We start from the raw sequence: 25,485 nt of genomic DNA, 5'->3' as shown, positions 1-25,485 counted from the left end.
GATGTTCCTTTCTGCATGGTCCTTATCAGTTCCTTGCGAGGGCGATACTCGTATAGGAAGTCCAGACGGGAAAATAAAAACTGATCCTAAATCAAGTGGATCGCCGTGAATTTCTGTGTAAGCTAAGCTCGTCGAGGGTCATGTATTTTTTTCCCAGAGGCGAGTGCAGAGGGATACGAGCAGGATTGCCCTTAGGGAGTAGTGCTTACATCTGAACCCCTGTATCTTCCTTCACCAGTGGAGCTCGGTTCCCTGTCGGTCCCGGTCTATGGAGATGCTCGATTGGCCACGGGGTAAAGAAGCCTCTGCAGGCAGCGGGAAGCCTACTGAAATCGAGAGATTCCCGTCCCTCGATGGAGCAAACGCGCTGATATCAGATAGGTGAGATCCGGCCCTCAGCACCCCTACATCGGCGACCCACTGCCGAATCCAGGGGCTTAGGTGTACTGAAACTGAAGATGACTGGGGCGGGACAGCACCCCACGGGTGGCCCCGCAGCCCTTGGGGGCTAGGGACATTTCAGGGTTCGATATTCAGGGTCCAGAAGGTGTTGGTTCATGAGGAATTTGGAAGGTGAGCATGATCTACATACAGAGTGTGAAGTCGCGCGGGACAGGCTGGCGAGCCGCGCTCCAACTTCCTTTGATAATCCTTTGCAATCTGCAACCCAGTAGGTCATTGTGTAATTGTAAGCTCGGCTAAAGGCACAGGGAAGAGGCGTGGAGAACGCAGGCATGCATGGCTAGACGATAAAGTTCACCACTGTCCACTGCAATGGTAGTCACAGTCACAGTCATTGCCTGATCCAGCATATTACATATACTGCTGGTCCGGTTTGTTCGATAGGTAATTTATCCAGCAAATCTGAGGTACCTGAATTGGAAAGATCAACATGTTCAGTACCCTACGGCAAACGTTTGGTGATGGAGACCGACTCCTCAGCGTGGAGATCGCCCCGCCCTTTGACAAGGACAGGACGTCCATGCGCACTGCTTGTGAAAGATGTCGCGCACAAAAGGTAGGTCACATTGCAGCTATTCACATTCTTCATCACCTTCCAGTCGGCGAGTCTTGATAGATAAACCGTAGAGACTTATTTCTCCATCTTCACTTGACGACAATGAGACTGATTTGACGTTGCATTGCCTTTAGTCCAAGTGCGTGAGCGGTGAGAACGGCTGTATGCTATGCGTTGCCAAAAACCGGAAATGCGAGTATTTGGTCATCTCGAGGCCTCAACGCCGCACGTCCAGCGTCGCTAGTGGCGGTTCAAAGTCACGGAACGGCGATGATGAAGATGATGACGACGACGACAGCAACAACAGCACAGTCGCCAACCAACACAAGCAGGCGCAACAGGTGAGGAGACACAAACGCCGTTCTCGAGCTCAGTCTATGAGACAATCGTCGCCACTAACAACACATTTATCATCCCCCAAAGACCACCAAAGGGTCATAACAGCCCCGCAGCCTTCCCCTCAGGATAGCACCACAAACAGCATCACAACAGGGCCAGACGTGGGCCTAGAAGATGCAGAGCAGCAGTTTCTCAGCACCCTCTTCCCAGACTCCCTTGGGCAGATGCCATCTGTGTTTCCGCACTTCAGCCCGGATTTCTTTGGCAATATGGCCGGTCTTACGCCCACGGCTACCTCAGAAAGTCAGGCAGGCCAAAGTGGTGTTGGTTTCACCGCCGAAGCATTGACCACTCGGAGAGACAGCAGTAAGCAGAGCAACCACACATCTGTATATTCATCCTCGTCGGCAGATAGCCTGTTCGAATATGGGATCGACCCGATGGACTTTCTGTTGGATGAATCTCGTGTCTCTACAGCAGTGGCTCCCAGTGGTGCACATGACACTAACCGAGCCACGACCAAGGCTCGGCCCGCCGCCGCCCATTCTTCGACATCGCCAGAATCAGTTGCTACTTCTGCTGCTTCTTCGTCATGCTGCTGCATGATGACAGCCGTCAGCATCTACGAGACCATGCAAGCTCAGCTAGTCTGGGGCGATCCTATGGCTGGCCCATCCACGGCATCAACTCCCAGCTCTACGTCGGCGGGCTCTTCATACTCATCTGGGCTATCTTGGTCAGGTTCAGAGTCAGGGTCAGGTATTGGAACAGCCACGACAGCGTATCAGTCAGCGTTCCCTCTCATGACTCAGCAAACGATCCTGAAGCGCCAGAAGATGATACTTCTCCGTTGCGACTCCCTTGTCAATTGTGGCACCTGCTGGTCACGTCCAGACTTCGTGATGCTTATAATGACTATGTGCGATCGCATATTGACAAGCCTGGAGGCAGTTGAGCGTTTCGTTTGTAGTAGAAACGACGAGGAGATGAGCAAGGCCAGTTCCAATGGCACCGCTACTGCCCTAGACATGCAGACCATGACAACACCATCGCGCGCGGGGCTAGAGGTGCCATCCCTGTCCCGATCGTCCCAAATGCTGCAGCCCGGGGTAGGTGCATGGCAGATCGACGACGACGATGAGATGGAACTGGTTGTTAGCCTGATCAAGTCCCGCGTGACGAGACTCGGCAATCTGATCACAATGGCTGAGGGGACAATAAGCGCAAATGCATGGCCTTGGCATGAGAGGCTAGTCCAGGCTCTGCGGAAGAGATCTAACAAACTTCTCATATCCTTGTCTTTTCGACACTTTGCTTGAGACCTTGCTTTATTATGAAGTCATTTGCTTGGAGTTCATTCGGACTGGGAGAACGGGCTACCGCTAGAATAGACAAGTAACGAGCAATCATTTTGGGTAGACTATTCAGAGAGATACGTCAAATAAAGAAAACCAGCTCAGAGTATTATTACATAGTAGTTATACAGTATGGTCATGTACAACATCCAAGATCTCATAGTTTTGATACAGCTACGCGATGATTCAAAGTGAGATTCTCTGAGTCGGGCCGCTGTGATTGTCAACACTGTTACTTATCCCCATGTAGTGCTTAACGTTTAGTGTCTATCTTGGGTTGAATGCTGCGAGTGAGACTACAGCCTCTTGACCTTCTGGTGTCAGACGCGCATCCAATGCTGACAGGCAGTTCGTTCAGAATGGTAGCTGGCCGATGGACGGTTGCCGCTTTGGGCTGACTTCCGCCCCGTTGATCTGGACCCGCCGCATCTCCAACTTGCTGCTCCTGGTATACATCCGTCCTGCCCGGCGATAACCCAGCTGACGGCCACCAGCAGCATAATTACAATCGGGATTAGTCATATTTGGACACGACGCCACTCAGGCATGACATTGTGCATTGGTGCTTTATTAGTACTTCAGGTGACGATAATCCGGCTGGTCTTACCAAAGGTGAAATTGGGAGTCCTGAACATTCTTGTTAGGACATTCTAAAACTCTGTTGCGACGACCTCTGAGTGATCAGCTCTGGTTTATTGCTGGTGTCTTTTCAGCTTCTTTCGCCTTCATTGTTGCTGAGACAAACCTCAGTCTTCACTTCACAATGGCCTCCCCTCTTCTGCTCATCGGCGCCATTGGTCTTCCCATCATCATTGTGCTCCAATGGCTAGTGACATATGCGCGCACCGTTCTCAAAGTCCGCCGCAATTCTCATCCTGCGATCCACAGCGGCGTCATGATCTTCGAGTCTGTCATTCGTTCTTGGTATCCTCGCATTCCCATCCTCGTGCCCATGGAGAAGTTCACCCTCAAGGATCCTTTCAAGAAGTTCGCCAACGCGCGCTCCGACATGATCGTCATCACGGAGGCCGTGAGTGACCCATCCCCATTCTCTAGAAAGAATAAATACTGACGCAGATATCCCATCACTAGTCTTCACCTAATAGCGTGGCATATCTCTTCGGATCGCCAAAGATATTTCGTGAGATTGGTCGCAACGGCGACATTTTCCTTAAGCCTCTTGAGAAGATCCGCTATCGCATGCTGAACACCTTTGGGCTACAACTTGCCTCGGCACAGAACGGCGCCCAGCATGAGAGACACAAACGTGTCGTCAAAGCAGTGTTTAACAACGAGCTCATGAAGAACGGATGGTACAACATGCGCAATATGTGGAAGACATTACTCCGCGAAGAACGCATCTACCCAGCGACCTCAAACTCGCAGACGGCTCCCATTGTACGAGATATGAAAGACACCATGCTGAAAGTTACACTAGGTGCCATTGGCGCCTCGTGGTTCGACATTGACATACCTTGGAATCCGGCAGAAGAGTCGAAGCGCAACGCGAAACACGACCTGATGCCATTTGCCGAGACACTCAAAGTGGTCTGGGACTCGCCATTCGTACAGACCATGCTACCTCTGTGGTTCCTGGAATGGAGTCCCTCACCGTATTTACGTCGCGCTGGCTGGGCGCAAAGATCCCTTATCACTCACATTAAGAATGCGCAGGCTGAGACAAGGCAAAGAATTGAGGATGCTAAGGATACAATAGAGGTCCCAGGCCGGTCAAGAAAGTATAGAAACCTCATTGACGCGCTGGTCGATTCCCAGAACGATGTGGAGAAGGCTGAGAGGGCCGAGAAGGGATACGTGTCACCCAATGTCGGGCTGTCAGACAAGGAAGTTCAAGGCAACATTTTCTCTTTCATGGTGTAAGTCTAAGCACTTGGCGTTACATTGAATCATGTATCCCTTGACTCACACACAACTCAGGACTGGTCACGAGACATCTTCTCATACCCTGACTTGGGTCCTGTCACTTCTCGCCAGGAACACTGATTGGCAAGAAAGTCTATATGAAGAGATCAGCAAGGTGAATACTGTTTCCTTGGATGAGGCCGAAAACGTGGGTGACACGACGCCACTAAAGTACTTCGACTACGAGGAAATGGCAAACTTCCCTCTGGTCCTTGCGGCTACCATTGAATCACTCCGCATGCGCGATCTAGCCATGCAGATGACGCGTGTGGCCTCTCGCGACACCACGCTTAGCTACACAACGTGGGATGGTGATGCCGCCAACCCGTCTGAGGCCAAGGTTCACCAACACACCGTTGCCATTCCCAAGGGCACGCGTGTGCACCTCGATACGGCGGCGTTTGGAGTCAACCCATTCAAGTGGGAAGACCCGCAAACCTACAATCCAGCACGCCATCTTCGCGAAACTGAAGACGCGAACGGCAACAAAAAGGTGACTGTAAGTTTATCTCCCATCTCTGTCCTGACGGAATAGAATATTCTAACATTTCTTCTCTCGTAGGTCTCGTACGAGGACTTTATCGGCTACTCGTCCGGATCGCGTCAGTGCATTGGAAAGCGATTCGCAGAGGTAACCATGGTGTGCTTCCTGGCACATATGATCATGAACTTCCGCTGGGAGGTCGTGCCCGAGCCGGGCGAGACTCAGGAGCAGGCTAAAATCAGGGCTTCTACTGGCTCGGAACAGTTCATGTTGACACCTCCAGCGTACGATCTACGCTTCATCAGACGCTGATTCGCGGACTTGAGAATGCGGATTACTTGGATGTCGTTATCAATTGGGCGTTATCAACGGTTACTCTGTTTTATCACGTGGGTGATATTTGTAGAAACGAGATAAAGTCGCGGGTGGAATGACAGATACGTCCTTGGTGGAGGAGGCCCTGGCCGAGGTCTAAGATCTACTATAGAAAGATGTTGTATATATATATTCCAGCCCACAAATTAAACAGAGATCTCGCCCAGAACTGCTACAACTGCTGCATATTATGTCTTTGACGAACTGAAACTGAAGTATGAAGTGCGTGGTCCGAGGGTAGCTGCGGATTACCCTGTACTCACAGAAGGCCGGAACGGGAAGTCCATCTCTTTACAATGCAATTCCTACAATCCTCTTCGAAAAAGAGATCTCAAAGCCATTAATTATAATTCACCGCATTGCTTCATTAGTCTTGGTTGTGGATCAGCTGCTTGAGACTCGGAGATAAAGAACCTCTTGCACAAAAAGTACTGAAAGTGAACACGCTGGTCACGAATCAATCTTCAGCCCTCCTCATTCTACGTGTCGCTATCCCGACATATGCACTAGCTTCCGGGTAGTTCAACTAGGAAACACTGGCATGGAAAATTGCATGCCGTCAAGACAAAAAGGTGTTGTTCCACGAGTATGAGCAGCTGTTGGCAAGTCACTGGCGCTCCAGATCCCGCTTTCAACCTCCGGGTGATTGACAGATCTGGATAGGTGCTCTAGGCGCTGTAAGATGCCCTGTAAGTGAGCGTGGGGGGATCCAAACGGTTCGTCCCTAAAAAGGCAACTAAACATGCATCCCCTGCTTTTTCAACACCCTGCTGAAAAAGAATTAGTCAACCAATTTTAGAACCTTCTGTACCAATCGGACGCCCCAGATTACATTCAGGGTGACAGTTAGGCAGGGGTGTCAGAGACCCTGCATTTACTCAGCCTGGATGCTCCCTTCAGGCCTGTCAGCTGGAATCGGAGCTCAAAAAGGAAATTCCCCTAGTTTCCCCCGTCAGCGTGGGCAGCCAACCTAGGCAATCGTCCTGGGCCTTCGGTCTGCAAGTCAGAAGGAGGTGGCCTACTCTTTCGGGAGAGCTCTTGCAGGAAGTCAGCTCAGCCAGCCTGAAATTTGATAGAGACGTGGCATTACTAAGAGAAGAAAACGTACCCGTCGAAACATATGTAGGTGGTGAATCTAAATTTTATATTCAATCCTAGCTTCGTAGCTTTCTCTCGTGCTACAATATTCTTCTTTTCGTCTGTCTAAACGTTCTCTCACCGACTCGATTTATCTTGTCAGTATTCTTGGCCTCACTATCAAGGCCCATCTAAAGTTGACCTTTGCTCATTTCCAGCCCGTTCATAGTTATACTCATACTAGCAGACATGGCTGTTAGTAAGGGAATGCCAGCGAACTGTGGGAGAAGATTAATTCCCCAGATTCTGGATGACCTTGCAGCTTCTGAGCCCGATCGCATCATATACTCTTTCGCCAAGTCCTCGGACCTGTCGCAGGGTTTCCGTCATGTATCAGCTCGTGCTTTTACGAAGGCAGTCGACAAGACTGCTTGGCTACTTCAGCGGGAGCTGGGAGTGACGTCGGATATCCGCGCCGTGGGATATATCGGGCCTCGTAAGTTTGTTCCTGGAAGCGAAGTGTCCTGGAATCTTCAGAGGCTTGTATCGCTATCTCGGCGACTCATGAGCCCTCGTACTCGAGCCATTTGACTAACGAGACGCTAACTATGCATTAGATGATCTCCGACAGATTCTCTTGACATTCGCTTGTATCAAAGCTAGTTGCGCTGTTCGTTTCTCCTCACATCCAATGGGTTTCCCAAGACGTGGACTTGTTTCTCTGACTGATTCTTACTCGTACAGGGCTTGTTCCTCTCCCCAAAGAACAGCACCGAGGGCGCTCTAGCCGTTCTCAAGGCGGCAAATTGTAACATCTGGGTCAACCCTGCTGGTGAGAAGCCAACGCAGCTCGTGAATGAATTTTTACAGCATCGGCCTATGCATGTCTTGGAGCTGCCCAGGCTAGATGAGCTTCTTCCTGAGGATGAAAGCGAGCTGGAAAACGTGGAGCCGTTTCCTTACACAAAGAGCTGGGAAGATGCGATTAACGACACCTTCTGCATCCTCCATACTTCGGGCTCAACTGGCTTGTCAAAGCCCATATCATGGACGCACGGGCTGATTGGTACTGTGGACGCTGTCCGACTGCTGCCCCCTCATGAGGGCATGGAACCCTGGGCGAAAGGTTGGGATGATGGCGATACGCTGTATTCGACATTCCCTTTGAGCCATGTAAGAATCTTTCCCTTTCCGATCCGTCATGATCGACGGAACAATTGGTAAAGTACTGACTATGCTTTCAAGGGAGCGGGGATTTTGATGGACGTGGTTATATCGCCGCTGTTTGGGCTACACTGCGTCCTGGGACCTCGGGACGTGATACCAAACCTGGAACTCATATCGTCCATGGCGGATCAGATCAAGATCGACATCTGGAGCATGATTCCCTCGCTAACTGACGAGCTTGGAGAAGCCCCTGATATCTTGCCAAAATTAAGTAGATCGAAGTTCATCTGCGCCTCGGGAGGTAAGGAGTCTGTCCCCAATATAGATGCCCCCTTCCAGAAGCTAACCGATGTGATTACTTTCCAGGACCTGTTAGCAACCATTTAGGCTCCAAGGTGAACGAGCATGTTCGCATCTTGAACCTGACCGGCACATCGGAAGGTCTTTTTATCGGCAACCTGTGGGTAGACAGACACGATTGGCACTGGTTTGCCTTTCATCCTTGGTCGGGCTTCGATTTCAAGATGGTTGAACCCGGTCTTTACGAACAGTGGATCTATCGCAACAAGCACGATCAGTTTTTCCAAGGTCTCTTTCATACCTTTCAAGATGTAAACAGTTTCAACTTCAAGGATCTGTATGTTCAGCATCCGACCAAACCAGGATTCTGGGCGTCACACGGCCGCAGTGATGATGTTGTGGTGCTTTCGAATGGATACAAGATCTCGCCCCTCGATACGGAGGCCCTCGTCACATCTCACCCGGCTGTTGATGGTTGTCTCATGGTAAGTCTAGGAACCCTTCAGAACTTTGATGACACACAAACTGTTCGATCATTCAATCTCATTTGCTAACTTATCTCACAGATCGGATCGGGCAAGCCACAAGCCGGCCTCCTTATAGAGCTGAAAGACCCAACAATCAAGAGGGATGGTGATGATGCTGAAGCGCTCTTCAACAGCATCTGGGCTGTGGTCGAGAAGGCCAACTCCCTGTCTTTGCACAAGAACCAGCTTCACCGAGACTTCATCGCCTTTTCCGAACCAGGGAAGCCATTCATCCGTACTGACAAGCGTACTATCAAACGTCGGGCTACCATGGCGCTGTACGCTGACTATATCGAGCGTTTCTACCAGTCGCGTGGGGAGGACGACAGCAACACCGAAGTGGCAGCACTTGGACTACTGGCTATCGACACAGCATCTTTAGACTCAACCACCCGCGCGGTTCGGCATATACTAGCTTCGATCGTGCCTGCGGTCAAAGACGCTCCAGCGGATGCTAATCTATTCACTCTTGGGTTCGACTCACTGCTTGTGTTCAAGGCTACCAAGGCGGTAGCGGCAGTCACAGACTTGGGGGGTGTATTTCTGCCACGAAACTTCTATGCTGGACCAACTATTGAGGGGATTGCTGCCACTGTTGTGCGATTGGCTGCTGAGCGTAGAAACACGACAACGAACGGAGCCACTACCACATCGTCGACTGAGAAACAACAGCAAGATCCACAAGAAGACAAGATCAAAGCACTGACGAACCGACACAAAGCTCTTCTATCCTCCAAGCTAGGCCCAATAGACCTTTTCGGCGGGAATATGTACGAGGGAATCAACGTCTTCATTCCACTCTGCCCAGGTGTCTCCTTCAAGCAGGCGTACAAAGTACTTCAGCGAGGTCTGGTCCGCGCCATGGAGATCGTACCGGCTCTTGCGGGTAAAGTCATACCCTGTTCGGAGCACGAGATTGGATATAAGAAGGGAGATGTTCGCATCAGTCTGCCTCCACTGCCCTCCACGGCCTTAGGTACCATTTCTTCCGAAGAGCCAAGGCAATTGCGCTTTCGCGACCTCTCATCTATCGTACCGTCTTATGCTGAGCAGCAGGCCTCTGGGTTCTTGACCTCAGCTTACCCCGACGAGCTCTTGACTAATTGCCCCTCCTTCCCCGACCTACCTACGGATGTGCTCAGCGTACAGGCCAATTTCGTCGACGGAGGCTGCGTCTTGGCCTTTAATGTTCATCATCACGCTTTTGATGGTATCGGCATGTTGATCGCGCTCACGGTATGGGCAGAATGCTGCCGTTTCGTCCAGGGCGATCAGTCTGCGACTTCCGAGTGGCTGCACCCAGAGAGCCTCAATCGTGACATGCTATCTATCTTGTACGAGGTGGAGGGTCTCGCGAAGCCAGCGTCTGAAGTCGACCCTCGGGTTTGGGGCTTCTTACCATACGCTGATCCAGCACTGAAGCGCAAGCATCACGAGAAAGAGGAAGACACAGATATGACAGAGGCAACCGCGGTCAACGGAGATATTAATGAGCCTGATGCTAAAAGAGCCCGTCTGTCTCGTCGTCTGCCTGAGCCGCCTGTACTCCCCGCCTGTGAGCATTGGCCGCCTGCGCCGCGCGCAGATGGTCGCACGTTGACGGCGTCGACCTTCGTCATTTCCGCAGAGAAGCTTGAGAAACTTCAGAAGAGTGTCGAAGCTGCCGAAGCCGCGGACCCGGAAAGTCAAAGCCAGAGCAAGGAATCAGGATCGCTATCCCTTGGCGATGTGCTGCAAGCTTTCTTCTGGCGCGCCGCCGTCCGTGCACGTCGCCGCTCCGAAGACTCCTCCTCCGATGACATGTCCATCATCGAGATGCCCACTGACGTCCGACCCCATTTCAGTTCACATCTCCCACCAACATACATGGCCAATTGTGTCATCATGAACCGACAGCATATATCTGTCGCGGAGCTCTGCTCTTCCCAGACATCTCTCTACAAGATTGCCCAAATCTGCCGCGAGGCGCGCACTCGAGTGGATCAAGAGCTTGTCCACGATGCCTTTAGTCTACTACATAGCATTGAAGATAACAGTCCAGGAAATCATACGACGGCGTTCCTTGGCCAGGGCATTCAGGACGGTCCACATTCGCTCTTCAACAACATGATGCTTTTCCAGGCGAGCGATATTGGGCCCTTCGGTGGTGGTGTATTCGAAGCACCAGAGGCAGTGAGAGTTCAGATGGATTGGCTGAATAAAGCGTTCAGGAGTCTGTTTATTTTGCCGATGAGAAAGGACGGCGGTGTCGAGTTGTTGTTGGGGACCTTACCAGAGGAACTGGATGCGATGAAGAATGATCATGAGTTTGTGCAGTTTGCCGAGTTTCTGGGCTAGGAAAGCAAAGATGAGACCAGGCAGGATGCAAAAATAAGATAGTATAGTCCTTTACAGCTAATTTTACTTAGGGTTTCGATGATATTCCTCTATAGTACTATTTTATGTTATGTTCAAATACTTTTTTCACTTTTGCTTCGTAAAAATCAATTTGGTCTTGAATACATATTTCCATCAAGAGCTAGAAGATTCATTACCATGATAACCGGCTGTGTCCCTGTTTCGTAGCGATCTTGTCGGAATGAACACCCCCAAAGATTTCATGCCGCCACGCAAGCGTACATCGAGGACGGACCAATCCACTCGCAAGAATAGATACAGGAAGATGTAAGTATGCGGGTATTCGTAGGACTTCGCAATCTATAGCGTTGGCTCTATGACCGGTGTAAGCGACATGTCCATATTTAGTTCGTCTCCAAAGGGAAATTCTCCTAGCGCACATGTTACCCGAACCAATTGCCTAACTGGGCAATGGTCCTGTAGTGAGTTGCAGGACCCGTCAACGGGATTGTTGTCCTTGCAGGCCTAGGCCCGAGCCTTCACCGCAAAAACATTGGGGCAGTTCTCGGCCGGAGGTGGTTCATTTTAGATCAATACCTTAGATGACTAACGACCTGTTTCCAGTCACGAGAGTCAGGACGTATTTAACATCTTTTCAGACATCTTGTCAAGTGTCACAATTCATTGTCATTGTCACGGTACCCAAAGGTCTTTCTTTGCCTTACTCATCCAAGGTGAGCAGTCACAAATGTTTCTTGAGGGAGAATTCTCATACTCATTTCCAGTTGCTAAAACTCTTCATGATACCACAGGCAATGGATATCAGCAAACACATCACCCCGCTACTTGCGGGACAATCTCCTTTGGCAGGAGCTGTGCTCATCGCATTGCTTGCATTCGTGCTCCTGATACTGATCGTGCCGAAAGACAACATCCCCGTTATCAACAAATATCCTAATGACTGGTTCTTGAGCAAGGCTCATATGGCTTTCATTACTAATGCTGATGGCCTCATCAAACAGGGCTTTGCCAAGGTGCGTGAAAGCTCTTCTTCCATGGCTGATGGAGAATAGGTGTACTAACAAAGATGAAAACAGTTCAATAAGCCTTTCCGCATGATCACACTCTTGGGAGATAGGATTGTCCTCCCTGCCGACCATTTTGAATGGATGAGACGTCATGGTCCCCATCTTGACCACCAACCTTTAGTGTCTAAGGTACAGACACTGAACTCCCGGACGCCTCTCTTGACTAATGGCTGACTGACTGTATGTAGGATTTCTTTGCAGGTTATCCTGGATTTGATGGCACCGCAGCCATTTCAGACCCATCTAAGCTTTTGGCCAACGTTATCAAGAAGAAGCTTGTTCAAAACCCTCGTGAGCTAGCCCATTTCCTCTTGCCTGGATATAATCACACTGACTCGAGGCTTCCTAGATGTTAGCAAGCTTCACAACATGGTGCGAAAAGACTTACTGGAAGCTTGGCCCGAACAAATTGATGGTACGTATGGCATATGTTGAGCATCAACCCATTTCTGATCTGTGAACTTCGGCTGATAGCGAAGCTAGAATGGAAGGCAGTTGACTGGGCCAAGGATGGTGTCAGCTTCATCAGCCGCATGTCCGCGTCGGTCTTTGTTGGAGAGGAGCTGTCGCACGACGAGACATGGCAGCAGGTCAGCACTAACTACGGTATGACTGTGTTCCTTGCAGCTCGCGCGCTGAGAGCATGGCCGCGATTTCTGAGACCTCTTATACAATGGTTCCTCCCTGCTTGCAAGGCTTGCAGAGCAGAAGTCCAGCGCGCTCGTGAGGTCTTGCAGAAGAACCTCGCTAAAAGGGCGGCCGAAGACAAAGAGCACGACGATTCCATTACCTGGTTCGGTGAGATTGCGGGTGGTAAGAGCTATGATCCTGTAGCCGCCCAGCTTGGAATGTCTATGGCTGCTGTTGTCACTACTTCGGAGCTGTTGAAGCAGACAATTATTGAGATTTGCGCTCATGACCTTGCGACTCCCCTGCGTGAGGAGATAGAAGCCGTGGTTGCTGAGCATGGATGGTCTCCTGCTGCTCTAACCAATATGCGCCTACTCGACAGTGTCATCAAGGAGACGCAGAGGTTAAACTCTGCAGTTATAGGTAGGTCGATACGGTGCTCTCTCCAATATCATTTATCAGCGTATTAACATATTACAGTCAATCTTGACCGTCAGGTCCTTTCACCGGTCACCCTCCCTAAAGGCCAGTACCTACCCAAAGGCACTGCTATCTCTATCTACATGTCGCAGCTTCGAAACCCCGAGGTATATGAGAACCCAGACACATTCGATGCATACCGCTATGTGAAGCTTCGTGCGCAGGGAGGGAAGTGGATTTACGCTAGCTCAGCTACCTCGACAAGTGAGGATCATTTCGTGTTTGGTATTGGTAAGCCTATTTGCCCAGGGCGATTTTTCGCGATAGCAGAGATTAAGACAGCTATTGCGGCTATCCTGCTCGACTATGATCTGCGTCTAGCGGAGGGATATGCACCGAAGCTGATGCCGTTTGGATTTGAGTTGTTCGCGGATCCTGGAGTCCAATTGGAGGTCAAGCGGAGATCATAAATTTTAGTACAGGCCCCAAAAGAGGTAGAACGAGTATGACTATATTATATTGAAATTTATTATTACCTATTATGCTTAATATGCTCATGTGGGTTCCTCGTGATGATCATATCATAGCCCGCCAAGCATGCCCTGCACTATCTTCCAGCCTTTAGCCAGCAGTTGATGCACAACGTAGCACAAACTTGACGGATTCATCTTTTTGTATGAAGAATAAACTATCTATTTGCAATATGACGTTTACCCCATCCACCACTATTCAATTCTTCAAAAAGGCCAGAGATGACAAAGTACCCTTGTTGAATGCCTCATCGCAAGACGGCCCAACATGGTAGGCAGTGCTGAAACAGTGGCCATTGCTACCTCGCTGTGTAGTAGGATCTGGATAACTTCCATAAATATCTCGCTGAAGTTTCCCCTTTTGGGTCCCTAGACAGAGCCTTGTGCGACCCCCAGAGTTGCCATAGCCCCCTCAGCCCCAAGCCCAAGCGGTTTCAGGGAGCGGAAGAAATAGCTATGAGAGAGAGACCTGATATAGAAAGACTTGTGTAGCAACTTATGGGCATGTGATAGGCGTAAGCTCTGCCCCATAGTGATCAGGATTTCCTGATTGGCCAATTCCTGCCATTTTGTATTCCCCCACGCTGCGGTCATGAACCCACAACAGCGTGGCATTGTTTGAGCCCAAAGCTTGAAGCGCATTGTCTCACCCGATTTGTCGAGAGTTCGGTTCCTGTGCGGATTAAAACGTTGTCATTGTCGCCAGAGGATGGCCCAGCCTTGAAAGTGTATCAGCCACAGAGGACTTATTTTTTATAGCTCTCTGGTTTTCCCCGGTTGATAGGGACTGCTTTCCAAGCCTGATTCTTCGTCAAAACTACGCAGTGCCTCTCGAGTCAGGATGGACGAAACACCAGAATCTGCCAATGCCAACGATCACATGGCAACCTTGCAACCATTACTGGAAGCCGAACCACCTTCGTCAGCATCTTCTCAGGTTGTACAAACTGAGAAGCCCGATAAGACATCGGCGGAAGAAGACATAACCAGCAGTAAATGGGTACTGTTCTTAGCTCAATGGGGGCTAGAAATTGTCGCATTGGCTCTCAGCCTGATTGCCTTTGGACTGATGATCTATCTTCTGTGCCATTCAGCTGACGAGCCAATATCCAAATGGAACAAAACTTATATCTCTCTCAACACAGCCGTTTCCATCTTGGCTGGAACATCAAGAGCCTGTCTCGCATTTTCAATCAGCATGTGTTTGTCACAGGGTAAATGGAACTGGTTGAATGGAGCTGCGCAACCACTGGTGGACTTTGATCGATTCGATGCCGCTAGCCGAGGAGCTTGGGGAAGTCTGCGTCTACTCCAATCTTGTATACGCCGCCCGTAAGTGATTTGCATAAATCTATTGACTCTACCACTAAATGATCCACTAGACACTGGACATTAATTGGGGCTCTGACTGCTATTGCTCTACTGGCCTTTGAACCCTTCACCCAGGCTGTCTTAGCCATAGAGGGTAAGGAAGTAAATTTGGACCACGTAGAGTACGCCAAGGCAGCACATTCGAGTAACGATACTCTTCAGGCCCTTGGAAACGTTCCTCAAATTGGCCGATCGACTCGTTTAGATGGTGCTTCGTGGGATGGCGCTGCTACTGGAGTAAGTGCAGTCCCATTCCCAGGACCTCACAATACGACCATGGAGTTCATGGCCAGACGCTTCTCATTCAATATCCAGGAGGATATGGGTATGAAAGCAGCCATATGGAATGGGTTTTCACGCTTCACTGCCCCGCAAAATCTGAGGCCAGCCTTCGCTTGTGCAACCGGGAATTGTACATGGCCCGTTTTTCCTTCCATCGCCGTCTGTTCCAAGTGTCGCGACATATCAGAATATGTCACCAAATCAACTGGACCCGTTAAATTCCCCTTGAAAATCTACAATTCTGGAGCACATGGCCAGGAGTATATGTTGGAGCCTGGGGAAAGTCTCCCTGGTGTGAGCAACCCCAGTCCGCATGCTGATTTGAGAAACGGTCGGAATTTCACTTTCATCAAACATGAGATTTCACAGCTGAATCTTAGCATTTCTAACTATAATGGGACTCCACACTGCCGAAACCTGTTCCAACAATGTCCTGATACTTACCTATCAGCTCGTGTCACAACGAATCCAGGGCAGACCCTGACATTTCGCAATCTTAGCACTCTGGTCATGGCTATACAATACTTGGGCTCGAATGAGACTTGGCTTGATAACAGAACCAGCTGGGAAAATACGAGAGTTAGTGCCCGAGAATGCGCATTGTCATTCTGCGTGAACCAGTATCACGATGTACTATCTCAGGGAGTCTTACAAGAAACTGTCGCGTCTTCATGGACGGACCGAGAGACAGACTCTTACACACACGATGATAAGGATGTCAAGGCCTTCATGAAATACACGAATCATAGTCTTGACATGGGCAACCAACTAGCGAAACTATCTGATCTCCAGATAAAGATCCCAGACGAGGACTACAAGCGACAAGCCTCCAACCTACGGCAACAGTACTTCAACATTACACAGCCCACCATAATAGTACTTTACAATGTCTTGAGTGACGGCTTCGGCATAGTTCGCAATTCCAATGACATCAAAGATCTTTCTAGGCCATATATTCATCTATCAACCACAAAGCTCATATACCCAGCATTGGGGATGGGCCAGCCAAATGCTGGTCTCGTGTCTGGGCTTGGCCAATCCAGAGATATACCATCAACAATAAACAATGTCGCCCTCAGTTTGACGAAGTGGATACGAGATCGAGAGCTAGATGCGAGTCCAATGAAAGGGAATGCCACACGTATGGTTGTCATTACACATGTCCGATGGAACTACTTGTGGTTTCCTGGCGCAAGCTTGATAACCGGAATAGCGTTTGCGATTCTGTGTATGTGGGAGACGCAGAAGCTAAAGAAACCAGCACTTAAGGATAGTATACTCGCGGCTTTGGCATGTGCGCCGGATGAAGAGTTGCGATTGCGTCTGAAACAGGCTGCAGCGAATGGTAAACTACAAGGGACTGGGAGAAAGGTGGAAGTCCGCTGGGAGAAAGACGATGAATTTGCCCAGTTTAAGGAAAAGAAGGATGATCAGCCGAGCGTTTGAAGAACGAATTAATAATGAGATATAAAAGTGAAGGCGAATATGAATTATTATGCTATTATACTTAAACATATCCTGTCTACTTTGAGTCTGGGAGCTCTAGAATAACGCGTCTATACCTTCGGATCGGATATGATCCCTTGTTGTTGGTGACCTGAAGGATAACATGCCATTCCTTGTCGACGGAGCTAGGCTGCTCCTCTTCCCAACTGGTCAAGTTGGTCGAGATTCTGACAATTGGGCCTAAAGCCACATTAGTGAAACCTGCTTCATTAACAGCCAGTGTGCCGTTCGTTCCTTTTGGCGGCGCCAGCGTATCAACGGAGAAGAAGTTGGCAGCAAGACTGGTCAACATTGGGGATGCACACTCAGCATAAGAATACCATTCGAAGTCCAACCCTGATGAATCATCCTGACTATCCGTGTCGATGGTATTGCCGGCATCCAAGACAATAGCGTCTTTGAGGCCAACCTTGAATCTTAGGGGTTCACTGCCCGTGGATCCGTTGACGTTGATGCTCGGAGGGTGAGCGCCCTCCTCAAAGCTATCGATCAATGTCCATTGCATACGAGCAGCAAAGTCGTCTTGGTACGCATCGCGCCAGCGCCAGATAGTAGCATAAGGACTAAACCAGGTTTGGCCCTTAGTGTTGATCAAAGCATCCCCAGATGTGCCGTACTCGTTAATGTCAGTGTCTTCCGTGACGCGAGTATATCGACCTCCCCAGCCTCCATATTCCGGCCTACCAGGAACGTTCAGACCATTTTGGATATTCCAAATAAAGCTCGGACTGTCTCCTTCCATGGTATATATAATATCGGGGTAAAGCGCCCCTAGAGGGCCCAATCGAATATTTGGAGTAAGCCAACCGTCTGTCACTTTAGTAGTGTTGGCGGCGCCGTTGTCGGCTGTGGATATACCAGTCCATGTTCCAAGACGATACTCGCGATAGCCATGGACGTTGATGATGAAGAAAACATCTGGCCATTTGACTCGGATGTAAGCACCAGTGTCATCCTGGTCCGAGATGGAGTAAACCCTCAGTCGAGATCGAAGATCAGCAGCTTCTTTCTTACTCTTTGTCTTTTCAATCTGTTGCAGCGCTTGAGCTAGAGTGTTGGCTCCGCCCCAGAGACTAACATGGAGCGGATCTTTGGACTCTTGAAGACGCTTCATAAGGAGTTTGGCGCCGTCGCTGATGGGCTCCTTGAGAGCCGCTCGTCCATATGACTGATGGGATTAGCTTGCGAACCATTTGGACTGCCAGGAAACTCACTCTAGGTCCAGATGAAATCTGCTTCAGTAAATCCTCAGGTCTCGGATATTCATTGTCAGGGTGAACATGCTGGTTTAGCTTGTCAACAACCTTGGCATAAGCTTTGATGATCTTCTTGATTTCACTGGGATGGGTGTCATTCCGTAAGGACCAAGAAGTCACGGCGACAAGACCACGAGTGTCGAATTCATTGGAGTACAGCAGATACCGGACCATCGACATTGAGTCATCGGGCTCATTGAGGATATCAGTGAGGATGAATGTTCTCACCCGAGACACCTTCGGGAGGATGCTCATGTCAGTCGAGCCACTCTGCTGCGGCACAGCGAAGACAAAGCATGACTGCAACCAGAGCACTACGGACAGAAAACGGGTAAAGAACAGCGCCATGTTGATGTTGTCCAGCGGGTCCTTGGCCTATGATACTCGACAGATGTCAGGCTACGTCTGGCGTTTTGTACTCCATGATCAACAAGTTTGTGACTTGGAAAGGTATCGACCAACCGACATTTAGCCAAATTTTGCCTTGCTAATATCGTCCAGTCATGCATTGTGCGGTCAAGGAAGGAAATCGGAAGCGTCATATCGAGGAATCCCCGCAAACCCCAGGTATTGACCCATGAAGCTAGGGCCTTCTTGGGTTGAAGGGCCGCTTTCTGGACTAGCATTCCCCGCACTCCGGAATACCAGTATTTCGGATCTGTTTCTGATTCGCTGACGCTCTGGAAGTCAAGACCTCTTCCTTGTTAGTGAATTAGCCGGAGTGCTTATTCCTGCTTCTTTGAGCGACATCGGTGGACACGATAAATAGTACGGTAACAATATTCGGCAGTCGTTCAAATGGACTGCCTTGAAATCACAGAGCGGTATGTCACTTGCGTTCGGGTACTGGGTAAAGAGATTGTTCATATTGACTATCAGAAACAAAAGCCTCTCGCTATCTCTAACATAACTAAGCGTGGCCGTTGATGTTCCTTGATCACACAGCAATTGCGACCGAGGTAAAAGTATAACTCGAGGCACAACTTCAATACTGTTACGTGCTTCAAAGCTTATCTTCCCCCCAACCTGTTGGCTTGGGTTGATACTTTTCCTGAAACGTGATACCGTCTCGATGTGGCAAGTCAACTGGCCGCAATTCCGGATCAAGCAGATCAACAAAAGTTTGGTTAATCGTGCCGATCCTCAAGTCAGAGATAATAACAGATGCGTTGCGAGGGAAATCGTCAAACTCCTTCCCGTCATTCTCCAAATGATGGAGCTTGTCATATTCTCGCTACCAAAGGTCAGTCTTGTCCACGGTATAACTTGGAGAGAATACTCACGTCTCGCCATATGCTAAAAACAGGCACCATCTTGTACATGCTGCCACGACCTCGCTGCCAGAATGTACCGGCTCTCCTCCACCGCTTGCCCCATTTGAAGTCGGACGCCATCTTGAAACAGAATTGCTTATTCATGGTATTGAACAGCTTGCCGTTGGGTCTGTAGTCAGATGGTGGGCTGCGGAAAAGCTTTCCATCTTGGATATAGTAGGTGGCCCTAGTTTTCATGATACAATCCACTTTTGGTGTCTGTTGAATGAAGAATTGAGTCACAACGCTGAACGGCTTTTTCGAGTCGATAGTGTTGGTTGGTCCAGGGCCGAAGAATGGTTTCATTTTGTTCCCATTAGGGTTCCAGCGACAGCCGAATGCGAAACACCTTGTTTCACACCACTCCTTGTCGCACTTATGATACCACGGCGGAATACAGGGACTCCAGGAGTAATCCGTAGATTCTCTGTGTCCCTCGTATAGCACAATTGTGTGGCAGCATGCACCGGTACGACCTGTGCCCAACTTGGGATCGTTCTTATCAGGAACCCAATCTTTGATATTGGCTCTGCCCTCGACGAACCTTTGCCCCTTGTCGCATGTAGCATCACAATACCCGGTTCCATACCTGGCGCCGGCTTTGTCGCCCTTCATCTCGGATTTAGCGCCATTCGGCCACATCCAATTGAGTGACACTCTCGCCTTGTAACCTGGGGGGACATTTGAGACATCGATGGTGAAAGTATACTCTCCATCGTGTCGACGGGTCAGAGGCTTGTGCTGGTATTCTTCGCTTTCCTTCAAAGGCATTACCCGAATCAGATCCTTGGGAACATGAGGCGCGGTGGCGCCGAGGTCCAATTTCAGGCTCGTGCCGTCGGTCGATATGCCATGAGCTTGATAGTCAGCCCCCTCGATACAGCAGTCCACTGGGCAGGTGTCTCTATCCTTCTTGTTGCAGTGTCCTCTGCTCAAGTCCTTAATGTCGAAGCGACCGGCGCAGCAATTCGTTTCACGCAGCGAGGACTCCAGAACGATGGCGCCGTAGTACTTCTTGCAGGGCCCTTGAACACAGTTATGCCAGTTGAAAGGTGGATGTACCTCCTCTATATTGCCACATGGCCATTGGGCATACGCTGAAGCGAACAGCCAGACCTGAAAGACGATGGCGCTTTTCATGTTGGGGGGCAGTGCTTAGGAGCGGGACCAGAAGACGTGATGAGGCAGAGAAAGGAAGGAAATAGAAGAACGAGGGGTGCCCTATCCCGTCAAGGACGGTGTTCTTATAAGATCTACGAATTGGTATTTCCGTGAGGAGAAACATTCAAATGAGGAGCTGGTGGGAAGTGGGCTCTCAGCCACGAGTCTCAACTGCGAAACACATCTTGAGACTTGACGTTTGGCATTCAAGCAAAATGCTGATCGATGACTACAACACAAATTTTATCTTGAGGAAAACCTAGATCAGATAGGAAGTCTGACCAACAATTGGTCCGAACCCTTTCCATGGTTCGATTGAAACAGCCTCGGCCTTCTTTGACTTGTGCTTCAGTGTCACGAGTATAGCAGCTCTCAGTGGTCACATTTACCTGTGTCGCTGCGATGTTCATATGGTTTACACCGACCTGCGTTGTAAACCTACCACAGAATGATTCCGACGCCTTAGTTTTGCCACTTCCTAATGCTTGACAAGCCCCTGCCTAATCGTTCCACTGCGAATATAAATGAATCATGAAGCGCCATCACATATTAGAGTTACAGAGGGCTGTGATGATATGATTCATTACAGGCAAATTATTAAGTTCACAGGCCCATACCGCGAAAGTGAAAATTGTGCGAGGCGAACTTTGGTCCCAGCAATTAAGTTAGGGCTCGCCTACAAAATCCTTCTTCGTACCAGATCAAGTTTCTTACCTTGTTATCTCATACAATTGAGCATTTCTCTGTCAATCAGCACATCCCGCGATTTGCGCCTACAGTTCAAAATGGATTTCTTTTCGCGCCTACCAGCGACCATCCGAATACAGATCCTCATCGATCTTGGGTCACCAGCCTGCATCAGGAGACTCATCAAAGCATCTCCCACTATGCTACAACAGTATACCGTTCATCGCCACGTCGTCGTGCGGGAGGTGCTCAGTGAACTAACCAGCCTCGACCAAACTGGAGGTCTTCTCCAGGACGCTATGGCTCTCCTTTACCTCGCTGACCTTGAACCAATCCGTTATCCAAGACAGAAATGGTTATATATATTCATGCATACAGTTGATCTTCGTCGGAACAAACAGGAATATGATCTCTTCTTCCATTACGAAAAACAAAACTTTCCTAACCCTCTCGAAAGTTCTGACAAACCGACCCAGCTTAGGGTCTATCAGCTCATCTCTCAAATCATCATTTGTATCGAGGACTACAGGAGAAAGGAAGACTGCTCTGAAGCTCAAAGACTGTCATACCCCTTCGGAGATCCTTCTCTCAAACATGGACGCTCCTGGTCTTCAAACGAGTATCAGATGAGATTGAAACCAACCACTGAATGGTCCGTCAACAATACTTCGGCTCGTTCGAATAAGCCCGGGTCGAAACCTCAGCTAGATCACGATCGCATACCCTTTTCATCTCTAAAGTCTTCGGAAAGATGTCTCTTTTTGAGAGTATTCCTGAAATATCAGTTCTTTTCGAGTCTGAAGTTACTATATGATCCCCATCCATACCGTGGATATTTCACTCTCTACCCATTCTACCGATTCCTATCGTCACAAGAGCGAGATGCCATTGTGCTGGTTCATCGGTATCATAAGAGGCTTTGGAGCAAGATACGCCTTGGTACTGATAACTCAAAACCTTACGCCGGCTTGCAGAGGTTGAGAGCAGTTGTTCAGATACCCACGTATCCTTCGAGGGTCTCTCTTCCTGAGCAGAGCTAACGGCCGCGGTCAGTTCTGTCTATGCCTGGTCCTCCAAGCTCCACATGCTCTTGCAGCTCTTAATCTTTTTAAGGACTATAGCATTTGAATCGAAGATCACTCTTAATGAAGGATAATTGAAACGTGCAAATAAAAAAGATTAAATGAGACCAGGTTAAGGAAGTTAGTATCCCTCTATTTGATTAATGTAAGCAGAGACTATTATAAACTCGGATAGGTTTTATAAAGAGTATTAATCAAGCACTGGATCCCGGCGCAAGCCCATGTGGAGCAGGGATTTTGAGCGGGACAGAGATTTTAAGGGGAAAAGTGGCGGGCTAGCAGCGCTTTTAAAGTCTCCAGGCACCCATAATTTGAGCATCTCCTTCGTCACAGTCCGCCTCTGGCCAAAGCATCACATTTTCATCGAAGCACGCTGCATCCAGGTAACATGACTTCACCTCTCATCAGAGATGGGCCCTCCTCGCCACCAAAAGCTCCACGGCGCAAACCCGTGCCTGGCAGAGGCTTTCCGAAGACTCGGCGCGGCTGCTTCAATTGCAAGCGGCGTCGTGTCAAGTGCTCTGAGCACCGGCCCGAGTGTCAAGGCTGTCGCCGCATGCGCTTACCATGCGTTTATCCTGCGGCTGTCTTGCCTGATCCTCAGATTGTCCCTTCAGCGCCTACAGTCAAAGTATGCCTCGATCATCTTCGGTTTTTCCATCACTTCCTCGCCGAAGCATATCCACCGCATCCATATGGCGCCTCAGCTGTGTGGCAAGACGTGGCTGCGCTCTCACACAAGGTATATCTCTCTGTCAACCTGCCTCCAGATATCGTGTCTGACTCGAATCCACAGTATGAATTTCTGGCCTCAAGCATACTAGCTCTTGCGGCCCAGCACCTGACCGTGTCCAATAAAGCCGACTACTCTGTACAGGCTCTGAATCTCAGAATCTCCGCTATTCGGGGTTTAAATGATGCGCTATCGCAACCATGTCATACCGCAGCCGATGCAGACGCACGTTATGCTGCAATCATCGGCCTCACCTTTCAGTCTTCCCACATGCCAGACGGCTTGATGGAGTTCATAGCAATGATGCGTGGATGGATGCTCATCTCGACCACTCTGGTAACTGACCATCGGACATCCATGTTCCGTCAATTCACGCGCGATTCGTGGGTTGGAAGTATGGAGAAGTTCTTGGAGGAGCAGCACGGAACTACTGATGAAATAGTCATTGAAGACTTTCTCGCATCCCTCAAAATACTTCAACCCTTACTTCAAGGACAAGCGGAGCTACAGTACGTCTCAAGACTAGAGAGATTAGCTCTACTGAGCAAAACATCACCACGAGACGGTTTGTTTTTCTTCTCTCTTCACCCCCAAAGACTTGACTAACAGTAAAAGCACTCTTGGAAATGGTATTCTGCTATGCTTTGACAAACAAGATGACGGATGAAGACTACGCCAGCTTCACAGATCCGTCCAACTACCGAGCCCAGATCCTTCTTGCGCATTTCTTAGTACTGAACCATATGCTAGAGGAATGCTTCCTCAGCACTTCAAGCAGGCGGTTTGCCTTTTCGAAACAGATCACCCGGTCCTGGATCTTGAATATTGGGAGACGTCTGCCTGACGTTTTGCAGAGGTACATCATGTAGCCTTTGGGCCAGGCAAGAGATCTTTCTGCTTAGACTCGGTGGAGATGTTCCAAAATGGTATGGAATTAAAGGACGAGGGGGGTTAGGAACACAGCCTCCTGAAAGCTGTCTTGTTGATGCAGCCTAAAACGGGAGCAGTAGCGCTCGGTCTAATCCCAAGGCCCCTCATTCTTGATCTTATTTTGAGAAAACGACGAAAGCGACGAACGAGCCAATCACGGAGCCTCAATTTGGAGGGTCGGTGCGCGACAGTTCAAAAGCCTAGACAATTGACTATAGTCGATAACCTATTGGAATTCATTCTCGGGTCATGTTAATCTAGACGCGTAACTAATTTTCGCTTTTTCTCTCGAAAACGACGCTTTGTTGTGCCATCATGCTGGGTCAGGGGCTGATTTGCAACATTGCTTACGACTCCTGGGGAGGCTTCAGCGTTGGCCAGTTGGTATAAAGACATGAGTAGCTGCAGGGCCAGCCTTATTTACTCTACTCTCCATATCAATCATCCGAATATCCATACCGACCATCTCCCACGAACACCTATTCTATACCAACAATGTCTACCATGATACCGACTCTCACTCTCCTCGCCCGCGCGTCTACAACTACTTCATCAGCGACGCCCTCGTGCACAACCGCAGTGCCCGACAAGTACGGTTATGTCCCTCTGGATTCTTGTAACGCCAACTATGGATTTTACCCCAATTGGGAGGATAATACGGCCTTTGCGGTTGCCTTTGGCTTGTCCACAGTTGCTCACCTGGCCCAGGCAGTCATCCTCAAACAGGTACTTTCCATCTCATGCCTTGAAGGAATAACAGACTGACATGACTAGAAATTCTGCTGGGTCATCGTTATGGGGGCATCCTGGGAGTGCATCTGTTTCATCGCTCGAGCCCTAGGAGCCAGGGACCAGCAGCAAGCGGCCTACGTCACCGTCTCGACTCTTCTATTTCTATTGGCCCCGATTTGTAAGGACTCCATCTGTTAACTGCGATAATCAGCTAATATTCTTACTCAGGGATTAATGCATTCGTATACATGATCGTCGCCCGTCTTGTCCATTTCGTCATCCCGCGGCGGCGTGTAGCCGGCATCTCTGCACAATGGCTTGCCAAGATCTTCGTTATCTTCGATGTCATGTGCTTTATCATACAGGCTGCCGGTGGAGGTATGCTCGCCTCGGACAACGCAGATGCTTCCAAGCTGGGGCAGCATATTTATATGGTTGGTATTGGCATCCAGCTTGGCTGCGTCGTGGTCTTCCTTGTTATTCACGGCCTCTTCTATCGCGAGCTTTCTCTTAATGCTCGTATAGGCAAGCAAGAGACTCGGAGCCGATGGTTGAAGCCTCTCTGCCGCATATTCAGTATGAAATAAATAACATGAGTGTTGTCGATTCAATGTATGGCTACTACACCTTTTCAGAACCAAACCAACTAGTTCAGAAAGTGCCTATCAAATCATGTCGCGCTTCTGCTGGTTGGCAGTTAAGCAGAGACTGTATAAGTATGTATAAAGATAATGAGAGGGCAACGAAGAATGGGGGCAATGCATTACCATGATGCGGTGAAATGACTACCTACTCAGTTCTACCTGAGCCTTGATAGGAGACTAGAGGCCATGAAATCTCATTAATAGAAACAGATAAACTT

The 25,485-nt window shown here is 49.4% G+C and overlaps 10 protein-coding genes across 10 annotated transcripts; 8 read left to right on the top strand and 2 right to left on the bottom strand.

Annotated features, from left to right (window-relative positions):
- Window positions 1-892: 892 nt before the first annotated feature.
- On the top strand, window positions 893-2,676 carry FTJAE_5938 (transcription factor; the record flags this gene model as incomplete). Its single annotated transcript, XM_037352498.1, has 2 exons — window positions 893-1,018; window positions 1,159-2,676. 2 exons carry the CDS (start codon window positions 893-895, stop codon window positions 2,674-2,676), a joined length of 1,644 nt encoding a protein of 547 aa, XP_037206992.1.
- Window positions 2,677-3,475: 799 nt separating this feature from the next.
- Window positions 3,476-5,431, top strand: FTJAE_5937 (cytochrome P450 monooxygenase 3A7; the record flags this gene model as incomplete). The annotated part of the gene is made up of 4 exons (XM_037352497.1): window positions 3,476-3,742; window positions 3,805-4,589; window positions 4,651-5,134; window positions 5,198-5,431. The coding sequence occupies 4 exons, from the start codon at window positions 3,476-3,478 to the stop codon at window positions 5,429-5,431; spliced, it is 1,770 nt and encodes a 589-aa protein (XP_037206991.1).
- A 1,389-nt stretch (window positions 5,432-6,820) lies between these two features.
- On the top strand, window positions 6,821-10,902 carry FTJAE_5936 (nonribosomal peptide synthetase (component of the myxochelin iron transport regulon); the record flags this gene model as incomplete). Its single annotated transcript, XM_037352496.1, has 6 exons — window positions 6,821-7,067; window positions 7,189-7,241; window positions 7,316-7,744; window positions 7,817-8,039; window positions 8,105-8,523; window positions 8,605-10,902. 6 exons carry the CDS (start codon window positions 6,821-6,823, stop codon window positions 10,900-10,902), a joined length of 3,669 nt encoding a protein of 1,222 aa, XP_037206990.1.
- An 815-nt stretch (window positions 10,903-11,717) lies between these two features.
- FTJAE_5935 (ent-kaurene oxidase) lies at window positions 11,718-13,510 on the top strand (the record flags this gene model as incomplete). Its single annotated transcript, XM_037352495.1, has 6 exons — window positions 11,718-11,936; window positions 12,000-12,119; window positions 12,179-12,281; window positions 12,340-12,405; window positions 12,465-13,043; window positions 13,101-13,510. The coding sequence occupies 6 exons, from the start codon at window positions 11,718-11,720 to the stop codon at window positions 13,508-13,510; spliced, it is 1,497 nt and encodes a 498-aa protein (XP_037206989.1).
- Window positions 13,511-14,411: 901 nt separating this feature from the next.
- Window positions 14,412-16,669, top strand: FTJAE_5934 (uncharacterized protein; the record flags this gene model as incomplete). Its single annotated transcript, XM_037352494.1, has 2 exons — window positions 14,412-14,902; window positions 14,953-16,669. 2 exons carry the CDS (start codon window positions 14,412-14,414, stop codon window positions 16,667-16,669), a joined length of 2,208 nt encoding a protein of 735 aa, XP_037206988.1.
- A 76-nt stretch (window positions 16,670-16,745) lies between these two features.
- FTJAE_5933 (uncharacterized protein) lies at window positions 16,746-18,333 on the bottom strand (the record flags this gene model as incomplete). Its single annotated transcript, XM_037352493.1, has 2 exons — window positions 16,746-17,897; window positions 17,944-18,333. 2 exons carry the CDS (start codon window positions 18,331-18,333, stop codon window positions 16,746-16,748), a joined length of 1,542 nt encoding a protein of 513 aa, XP_037206987.1.
- A 655-nt stretch (window positions 18,334-18,988) lies between these two features.
- Window positions 18,989-20,438, bottom strand: FTJAE_5932 (cellulose 1 4-beta-cellobiosidase; the record flags this gene model as incomplete). The annotated part of the gene is made up of 2 exons (XM_037352492.1): window positions 18,989-19,219; window positions 19,269-20,438. The coding sequence occupies 2 exons, from the start codon at window positions 20,436-20,438 to the stop codon at window positions 18,989-18,991; spliced, it is 1,401 nt and encodes a 466-aa protein (XP_037206986.1).
- Window positions 20,439-21,244: 806 nt separating this feature from the next.
- FTJAE_5931 (uncharacterized protein) lies at window positions 21,245-22,186 on the top strand (the record flags this gene model as incomplete). The annotated part of the gene is made up of 1 exon (XM_037352491.1): window positions 21,245-22,186. One exon carries the CDS (start codon window positions 21,245-21,247, stop codon window positions 22,184-22,186), a length of 942 nt encoding a protein of 313 aa, XP_037206985.1.
- Window positions 22,187-22,616: 430 nt separating this feature from the next.
- On the top strand, window positions 22,617-23,830 carry FTJAE_5930 (C6 transcription factor; the record flags this gene model as incomplete). The annotated part of the gene is made up of 2 exons (XM_037352490.1): window positions 22,617-23,526; window positions 23,577-23,830. The coding sequence occupies 2 exons, from the start codon at window positions 22,617-22,619 to the stop codon at window positions 23,828-23,830; spliced, it is 1,164 nt and encodes a 387-aa protein (XP_037206984.1).
- A 565-nt stretch (window positions 23,831-24,395) lies between these two features.
- On the top strand, window positions 24,396-25,437 carry FTJAE_5929 (RTA1 domain protein; the record flags this gene model as incomplete). The annotated part of the gene is made up of 5 exons (XM_037352488.1): window positions 24,396-24,617; window positions 24,666-24,801; window positions 24,852-25,199; window positions 25,259-25,339; window positions 25,421-25,437. The coding sequence occupies 5 exons, from the start codon at window positions 24,396-24,398 to the stop codon at window positions 25,435-25,437; spliced, it is 804 nt and encodes a 267-aa protein (XP_037206983.1).
- Between the last annotated feature and the right edge of the window lie 48 nt (window positions 25,438-25,485).

This window comes from Fusarium tjaetaba (assembly GCF_013396195.1).
Source record: "Fusarium tjaetaba strain NRRL 66243 chromosome Unknown NRRL66243_c0000113, whole genome shotgun sequence".
NCBI classification, from domain to species: Eukaryota; Fungi; Ascomycota; class Sordariomycetes; order Hypocreales; family Nectriaceae; genus Fusarium; species Fusarium tjaetaba.
Note: the sequence above shows the minus strand (reverse complement) of the source record. Positions and strands in the feature narration are given on the sequence as shown.